The sequence below is a fragment of the Solanum dulcamara genome, chromosome 10 (genome assembly GCF_947179165.1).
Source record: "Solanum dulcamara chromosome 10, daSolDulc1.2, whole genome shotgun sequence".
Lineage (NCBI taxonomy): Eukaryota > Viridiplantae > Streptophyta > Magnoliopsida > Solanales > Solanaceae > Solanum > Solanum dulcamara.
The window spans coordinates 57,073,152-57,082,817 of NC_077246.1; the positions used below are offsets into that span (position 1 = coordinate 57,073,152).

The window sequence follows — 9,666 nt, forward strand, 5'->3', positions numbered from 1 at the left end:
AGAACCTGGAAGTCACAAGTACATAGCTACTAACAAAATGAGTACAAGTTCCGCAGAAACAAGACTATCTCAAAAAGCAAAAGACATGTAAATATATATACAGAGGGGGATGGGTAAATTCAGGACGTTGTGTGCTCACCCTCGCCTTCAAACAAGACTACAGCTGGCTCGCGATCAATGTTGATAGCTGATGCTTGGACCTACATCACAACAACAAATGCAGAGTGTAGTATGAGTACCAAAATAATAGGTACCCAGTAGGCATCATAGGCCGACTGAGCAAGCAAATCAAAAGTAATATGGAATATGAAAATGTAAAACACTGCCAGAGACAAGAATGAGAATATCAAATAGGTATGTACAAAAACATACTCACATACGAAAAGAAAGAGAGTAGTTATCTAAATCCATTAGGCTCCCATAAGACCGATGGGTACGCTCGTGCATAAGTTAAAAGTAAAACCCAAACAGACTATTTTAAGCTCGCCAGGAGAAAAGAAGAGTTGAGGTAAAAAGAGAGAACCCGATGAAGTTCCAACAATGCCACGACTTTTTGTGGACTTGAACCGAACTACTCCATGAGATAAAAATTGAACCCAAAACTAGAAAGAGCTAAGGGCTTGAAACAGATGAAAATAAAAGGATAAAGGACTTGAACAGAGATTTCGATTAACCAAGAACTTGAACCAAGGATAAGATAATCTTGGACTTGAACCACGTATAAAGTATGAACCAGGATTTGAACCGAGGTGAAGGTAGCTATGGACTTGAACCACGACTTCAAAAGGCGATGGAATTGAACCACAGCTGAAGAAAGCCAAGGACTTGAATCGAGGCTATATTACCCAGGCAAGGACTTGAACCACATCCGGTGGAGTGAATTGGGGACTTGAACCATGAATAGAGGTAAATCGGTCAGAATTAGGATCAACGGCTAATCGAGCATTACGGGGAGTAACCCCAACTGAGTGACATCAATAAACCACTCCATACCAAACCACATCCAACCAAAATCGACAAACAGTCCTCCGAATCAAAAGTTAAGTATGTCAGAACTGATGAAAATATGGGAATTATGGATAAATGGTCCCAAGAGCAGCGTTATTTCCTAGCTAAGGCCCAGACTATCAGACTCAAGTCTGTTACATCAGTCTACTGGAAGCTAAGCCGTCCGAAACAAATTCGAAGAAGTTTCAAGGCTTGACAAGCTTCAAAAGTATGCAAGTCTATGGAAAACACTAGTCTAAGCCTAGACTAAGGCCAGACATACTTCCAACGATGTAAAAAAATCACATAATACACACCACAAAGTATGGATGATCAATAATAATAGGTGATATGCTTCAATAACCTGAATTACTCAAAAATAGAGTCTAAGGCATGATTTTTAGGAATTTAGCATACTCACCCAACAATTACCCCCAAATTCATACAAATCAAATATACCAATGCTAAGTCAAATCCAATCAAAAGAGAGAAAAGCCGTAGCCTACCTGTAGGCCGACTATGTGCTCTCCAAATCACGTTGCTGGAGCCTTTTCCTTTCATACGACCTCAAAATGCTTCCATGTTATTAAAAATAGAATCACAATATCAATACGGTCATTTTAACATTAAAATTATCAAATTAGGAAACGAATCAATTTTGAAGTAAAAAACAAGAGTGTGGGACCCGCTTCGATAATTCCTGAATTGACTCCGTAAAAGGTCCTAAACACCACCCCAACTTGTGTTCTAAAATGAAACACAATTCGGGGGACAAAACAACGTAATTGAAGACATATAATTTTCACAATTTTAGCTAAGAAGAACACCCATGGCAACAACTATTTTATAGATTTTACCTCAAACGAAGCCTCCCCACTCACTTCCAAACATCATATTCGTTCTTCCAATAAATATCCACAATCCAATCTTTGAATCACCAATTTTGGACAAGAATCGAGAGAGTAATTCACTTTTAAAGTTGGACATATAAAGTTGATCGTGTCTCTAGTCTTAATGAAAAAGACCAGAGAATTGTTCATCTCAGTTGCGGCCAAAGTGGCCCGTGATCACGAAGGCTCTGTAAAAAGGACATCGTGAACTCAACCTAAGGCCCGCGATCGTGAAGGCCAATGGACCAGAGGTCCGCGATCACGACCCTGGTTCGCGAACGCGAAGGCCTGACACAAAGTGCTTTGCAAATGCGGCCATGATGGCTCGTGAACTCGAAGGCCAAACATGGCCTACACCAACACCAACTGTATCAACAATTTTTTCCAAGTTCAAAATCTCTGACGGGGTGCTCGAAATTCTTTTAGAATCTCGTGTGCACAAACGATATATGTTACCCCATTAAATTCGATATTCCGGACTCAATGGTTCATTCGAATTTTTCATACGAGGTTATTTTAATAAAAAGTGGATCCCACACTTAAGTGTCATATTTAGCCAATTTCCACAATGAGCCTCAAAATTAGATTGGAAGCCTCAGAAAGTGAAGAAAAGGTCGTTCTAGACCAACTCAATATTTCAGAACTAACTGCACTGACAAAATTTTCTTCCGAGCATGTTTTTCAAGAATGTTAGCTAAAGTCAATCTTAGGACAAATTTCAAAGGCGGAAAGCGCTAAATGGCCCCCAAACTCGTATCGAATTTCTCGTTACTTGTGTTGATCATGATACTAGCCTAATTTGGCCATTCAGAGCTAATGAAAATGTCTGAATTTTGTTCTAAAGTCGTTTACCTGATATTATGACCAAAAACCCAAAGGAACGATCAGGTGATCGAACAGTCAGTGCCAGCAAGTCATAAATGACTTGGGGTCGCTATAAGAATGCTCTAAATAATGAAATGAATGCATTAGCTCAAAAATGACCTAGAGGGTCACTACAACAACACTACAACACTGCATTTCTCCCAAATATCAAACAATTCAGGTGCAAATTGAGATTTAGGGAACCTACCATTAACAAAGCCTAACTTGCTTTTACAAAGAGTTCAATACGCATGGATCTACTCCAAATTGTATAATTTTCTGAATCGGTAAGTTGAAGAGAGATTAGAGAGCTACCTGGAATATCATTAGGTTGGAGATACAATGGATGGTTGTGATCTATGATTAGAGCTATGTAGCTGGTTGGTCCAGTAGCTGCATGTGTTGTGTTCGAGTTCAAGTTTCTAATTTCCAGTGATCTAGACGCGACTTCAGCTATGTTCAACTTTGAATTCAGCTTCGAATCTCAATCTCTAGTTTTAATGCTTACTCTCAACTCAACTGATCTTCAGTTTAGAATCTAAGCAATTCAAACTCTCAAACAGGAACACACACTTTTTTTAGTCTAAGATACTTCGAGGTTCTAATATTATGATAACTCCATTAATGGAGATTGAACATAAGCGAAAGAAGAAGAATATACAGAGAAACAAGAGTTGTGTATTGAGAAAGAAAGAAAGAAATTAGTTACAACTAATTAACACACATGTGTAGAGTGTTGTATTTATAGAGCACATGTAGGATCACTAATTCCTAACTAACTTCTAACAAACTTTGCCAACTCATCTAACCATTGTAGGTTGCTAACTCTACACTAAGGTTAACACAACGTTCTAATTTTTTAAAGTTTAAGGATACATTTGACATTTTTTCCTATAAAAAAAATCAGATATTGAATTTTTATTATTAATTAATGAAGATAAATATAGCCCCATTTAGATAATAATAAAGGAATGTATATGATCAAAGAATTAGGCGAGTGCAAATCAAAATCATTTCACAAGAGTTCACAAACTTGAACCCTTTCTCTTCTATTAGGGTCAATTATGTTTGTCCTTTACAAATTAATTTTTATTTTATAAATTTTTATTTTTACACAAAATATCTCCCACCACACTGTTAGAGTATACAATATATGAGCAGCGGAAGCATACTACAGAATCACGGATTACATATTAACTAAATAACATAACTTTAAAAAATTCAAAAAGAACAACTAACTTTTCCAATTTTCCACACAAATTGCTCAACTCCGAAGGATCCAGAATGTCTCCTTTCTGCTGCCTTCTACTATTGACCTCATTAATTTTTCTTAAATTGAAATTTGAGTGGACAAGCGAGTATTTTTTTTTAGAAGAGGATGATCTTCTTCTTCCTCCAAGATGCCCTTTTATACACCCAATTTTGGTGTAATAAGATCAGCCATAAGGGCCATTCAAAAGGGCATTTAAAGAGGTAATAAAGACCATAAATGACCATTTAAAATCAAAATCGTTTTTGCCTTTAATTAGCAAAACATTTTTTCTTTTAAACACCATTTAAAAGTTTGAATTTCAAAAAAATTATTTTAGAAGATCCGTGATATATCACTACTTCTATTCTTTTACCTTTTCCCAAATACGATTAATTAGTCAGGCATAGTAGGGGCCACATATTTATTTAACAGAGGTTTCCAATTACGATAATAATTCGCAAAAGAATGAATTAACCATGTCGTAATAAATTACAAATTATTCCACTAAAAATCTGTGATTGCACTCCTTGATTTAATTTCGAAATCCACCATTACTTCTTATTTAACTCCCTGTGTTAGAATTACCGACACTAGTCAATTAAATCAAATTTTCTGAAAATTTAATTTATTGACTAAATTAATCCTTTATTATTTCATTTAACTTATTTCATGTGTCAGATAAAATTCATCTGCAGGGTTTCACATGAAAACTTATAATTAACCATAAAGGGGTGTCTTCAACTCGGGGCCGAGACACGGTTCTATCAACTAATTATTATTTCACTAATGTAATTTGTCATTATCCAATCTACTAGAATTTTATTGACTCATTGAAAAAGTCTCACCTTTTAATAAATCAAAATAATAAATCAAATCACATAGATCATAATAATTATATCAAGACTAAGAGTACAAGTACATGTAATGGACTAGAGAATTTATTTAATAAATATTCAAAACATAAATAAATATCTCTAATTTGGCCCGTTCAATACATACAAAATGTAGTAGCACAAGAAGTTGGAATTTAACAATTCCCATAATTAAGATCAAATTAAATTTAATCTTGTGCTACGATCAGCAAGATGTTTGTCCTACTTCATCTTTGATTGTGAACACAAATTTATTACTTATATGAATCGATATTTTTAATCTTCTGTATATGAGTTAAAATACTCCATATACAAAATCGTATACTATGTAAGAAATGGATGCATATATATATATAATGATCTATTTAAATATTTAGATCAAGACTTTGTTATCAAAATATAAATAATATTTACAAGGGACTAAATAAAAATACTATAACACAATTATATCATTAATAGTATATCCGAATGCACACTGCATCCCATTAGGGTCAATTGCTATTTGAACCATTCTCATTAAGAAGGCATGTCTGTTTTTTTTTTTTGGAGGGGGGGGGGGTGGTTTAAATAAGCAATAAAAATGAAAAAGGTATGCTGACGAATAAGGGAATTTCAGAAAATATTGAAAAATATGATTAATTAAAGGAGCGCATTATTGGAAATTCATGAGAACACTATAAACAGCAGGCATTATTTGACAGAAGAAAGATCCACCGCGTTTGAGAAAAGAAAATTAGACCCATCTTTGTGAACCCATTTCTCCCCATTCTTGAAGTAGTCGCTTCTAACAACTTGACTTGAACGTGAGTCCACACCATTGAATTATATCTTTATTTATACTCAATTTTCTATCAACCCCATTACCATTATTTGACGTAAATCTCATAGATTTGTTGGTTGAAGCAAATCTTGGTTCTTGGTTGAGGTAGTAAAAGAGATTCTTGAATCAGTTTAATCTGTTAAAGGTTTGATCTTTATAACCTTTCTTTGTTGATCTTGAATCAGTGTAATTTCATGTTTTTTTTGTTGTTTCATTTACTTGAAGTAGATTTATTTTGGTACTTGGTTGAGGTAGTAGTAGCTTTTGTTGAATCAGCTTAATCTGTCAAAGGTATGATCTTTATATATGATTGTTTACTGTTTTGATCAATTTAATCTGTTAAAGATTTGATTATCTTTTGTGATTATTTAGTGTGTGAATCAATTTAATCTGTTAAAGGTTTCATCCTTTATTTGTGATTGTTTAGAGTTTTGAGGTCAGTTTAATCTGTTAAAGATTTAATCCTTTAGTGTTTGCCTAAACTCTTCGATTCCGTTAGGAGTTGCTCATTGTGTTCCATTTGGGTGTTTTATGATTGTATTGTTTCCATTGCTGGTGGATTTTATGGTACTTGTGGTTTATAATTCTAGGGTCTCCTATTTATTGTCCTCAATTATTTGTGACTTTTTGAGCACATTTGTTGCTACTTCTTGTGCTTTTAGGTAAGAATGTTGGACCTTTACTTTTTATTTCATCAGATGGGGAATCAGGCTATTTACTTGGTTCTTTTATTTTCAAGAATCATCCTTTTGTCTGCACTTTTTAGTATTTTATGATAAATTAATCTATATCGTCCTATCTGCTGTTTTGTAAAGCCATTTGGACTCAATTTTTCTACTTTTGCTTCCCTGATCTTGTTAATACTGTGTGTATTCAGTTTTCAAAAGTCGTGCCTCAAATGCTTTCTTCTGGCCTGGTTTCATGTCTCAGCCCCGATATTCTTGTGGTGTTAGCCAAAACATGGTCCATTTGCTTAGATTTTTGGGGTGATATTGACCTTCCTGAGTTCATTTAATGGTTCAAAAACTGAGTTGGTTAATAAGTTTTGCCACTAAGCTCGTAAGTTGAGTCTATTTATAATTCAAGAAATTGTCTATACATGGGTTCTGTAGCATTGAAGGGAAACAGGATATGTGAGTTTGAGATGGACAATAAGAGAGTTGGCTATAAATCACTTGTATCTGTATTTTCTCATTTCCTCTGGTATCATTCTTCTTGTCTGCAAACCTGTCTTTTAAAGTCATATTTAAGGAGTCCGAATTTTCATTTCCTTGAAGCTTGTTTTTGGATTGGTAAGATGCGGAGACAGCTCTATCTATTTCTAATAATTGAATTTTCAGTCATCTGAAATCTTTACCTGACTTTGAATAGTGAAGTTGTTCTCTATCTTAAGCATCTTTTAGCAAATCAACTTTAAACCATTCTTGGTATTTTTGATTGATGCAAGTACAGTAGGAATCAGGTATCTCTACGTTTTATTTGATCAATCCTTGGGACAAATAGCCAGTAAAAATTTCTGAGATTTGTTCTCTTTATTTCTAGTCCGTTTCTCTCTTAACCATTCCTGTTTTCATTTCATTGTAAGGGAAAAACGACATTCTCGCATCTTCTTATAACAGGTAACCAACATGGCTACACCGACAAGAATTGGTCTTGCTGGGCTTGCTGTTATGGGACAAAGTCTTGCTCTCAATATTGCTGAGAAAGGATTTCCTATATCTGTTTACAACCGATCAACTTCAAAAGTTGATGAGACCGTTGAACGAGCTAAAAAGGAAGGCAATCTTCCTCTTTATGGCTTTCATGATCCAGAGTCCTTTGTACTCTCTATCCAAAAGCCCCGTGTCATAATCATTCTTGTCAAGGCTGGTTTACCAGTTGATCAGACCATCAGCACCCTTTCAGCTTTCATGGAGAAAGGAGACTGTATCATTGATGGTGGCAACGAATGGTATGAGAACACTGAGAGGAGAGAGAAAGAAATGGCTGAGCGTGGTCTTCTTTATCTTGGAATGGGAGTATCAGGTGGTGAAGAGGGTGCACGCAATGGACCTTCAATGATGCCTGGGGGTTCTTTTGAAGCCTACAAATACATCGAGGACATCTTACTAAAGGTTGCAGCTCAAGTTCCTGACAGTGGCCCTTGTGTTACATATATTGGTGAAGGAGGTTCTGGAAATTTTGTTAAGATGGTTCATAATGGAATTGAATATGGTGACATGCAGTTAATTGCAGAGGCTTATGATGTACTAAGATCTGTGGGCAAGCTCTCTAACGATGAATTACATCAAGTCTTCTCGGAGTGGAACAAAGGAGAGCTTTTGAGCTTCTTGATTGAAATCACAGCTGATATATTTGGAGTCAAGGATGATAAAGGAGACGGGTATTTGGTGGACAAAGTTTTGGATAAAACTGGGATGAAAGGTACTGGTAGATGGACTGTTCAGCAAGCCGCTGAATTGTCAGTTGCTGCACCCACAATAGCTGCATCATTGGATTCAAGATTCCTTAGTGGGTTAAAAGATGAAAGGGTTCAAGCAGCCAAAGTATTTGAATCTAGCGGGGTTAGTGATATCCTTGTTGAGCAGTCCGTGGACAAGAATCAATTGATTGATGATGTGAGAAAGGCACTTTATGCATCCAAAATATGTAGCTATGCTCAGGGCATGAATTTGATAAGGGCAAAGAGTGTTGAAAAAGGATGGGACTTGAAACTAGGGGAGCTTGCTAGGATTTGGAAGGGTGGTTGTATTATCCGTGCTATATTTTTGGATCGGATCAAGGGGGAATATGACAGAAACCCGGATCTTGCTAACCTACTCGTTGATGAAGAGTTTGCAAAAGAGATGGTTGAACGTCAGTCTGCTTGGCGAAGAGTAGTCTGCCTAGCTATAAACTCGGGCATCAGCACACCGGGTATGTCTTCAAGTCTTGCTTACTTTGACTCATACAGGAGGGAAAGTCTTCCTGCCAATTTGGTTCAAGCTCAAAGGGATTATTTCGGTGCTCATACTTATGAGAGGATTGATGTGCCGGGGGCTTTCCATACCGAGTGGTTCAAGATTGCCAAACAGTCAAAGAACTGAGTTCTCTGATGTTTTCCTTTTATTTGACCTAATTGAATAATGTTCTTGTTGTCATTGAATCTAGGAGGTTAGGTCCTGTAGTAATTGAACCTGGTCATGTGGTCTCTCAAAGGTTGGCACTTTACCTATGTTGTTGGTCATCCTATTTGTATTGTAGGCCTTGCCGCCTTTTCTTGCATTTTATGTCCTTTGAGTTACATACAATCATATACAAACAGAGAATGTATTTTTCAATGTACTGGAGAAGTCTATCAGATCTTCTCCAGGCCTTTCTTTTTCACTATAATGATGTGCATTTCTCTTTTTTGTTTTAAAATTATTTGAAGCCATTTCTCTACTCCCTCATCTTACATTATTCAAATGTTGTGCATGCTGGTATCTTATTTTTTACAAAACCGTGGCGTCTGGGTCAACTTTCATACTCCTCGACTAATTCCACGGGATACCTCCCACCACCAACAGGTAACAGGTAACTCTATCTACCACGCTAGGACAAATGAGAAGAAATCACCACGTGTTTTAGTCTCTGCTGGAATTTGAATTCAGGCCTCATAGTTTTTAACCCACTTCATTGACCACTAAGACACACCCTTGGATGCATGCATGCATGCTAGTATCTGATTTAGTATGAATGTTCTGAGAATCGTCATAGTCCTGTTTGTGTCATCAAAACCAGGAAAGATCTGTGTTGCAAATTTTCCCTGTGTTCCTATTAATAGGCAGTTGACCTTTATATAATTTTCATAGTACATAGGTAATGACATTTCATTTGGAAAGTACTATGCTCCCAATCTCACTTTCATCATGATGATACTAAAAGCTGTTTGGGAAGTATCTTTTCCTGATCTCCCTTAGACAAGTAGTAAGACGAAACACGCTTCCTGAATGTATCTTT

The 9,666-nt window shown here is 36.1% G+C and overlaps 1 protein-coding gene across 2 annotated transcripts; it reads left to right on the plus strand.

The window, feature by feature from the left end:
• Positions 1–5,456: 5,456 nt before the first annotated feature.
• Positions 5,457–9,087, plus strand: LOC129870418 (6-phosphogluconate dehydrogenase, decarboxylating 2-like). Of its 2 annotated transcripts, none has more exons than XM_055945204.1 (2): positions 5,457–5,830; positions 7,305–9,087. In XM_055945204.1, the coding sequence occupies exon 2, from the start codon at positions 7,314–7,316 to the stop codon at positions 8,769–8,771; it is 1,458 nt and encodes a 485-aa protein (XP_055801179.1). In that variant the 5' UTR covers positions 5,457–5,830; positions 7,305–7,313; the 3' UTR covers positions 8,772–9,087. The 2 variants fall into 2 exon arrangements, with proteins under 2 accessions (XP_055801179.1, XP_055801180.1); XM_055945205.1 differs by lacking the exon at positions 5,457–5,830 and adding an exon at positions 6,076–6,084.
• The last annotated feature ends 579 nt before the right edge of the window (positions 9,088–9,666 follow it).

Excerpts from the sequence above, each read along its gene's own strand:
- LOC129870418 (XM_055945204.1), top strand. The coding sequence starts at position 7,314 with ATGGCTACACCGACAAGAATTGGTCTTGCTGGGCTTGCTGTTATGGGA.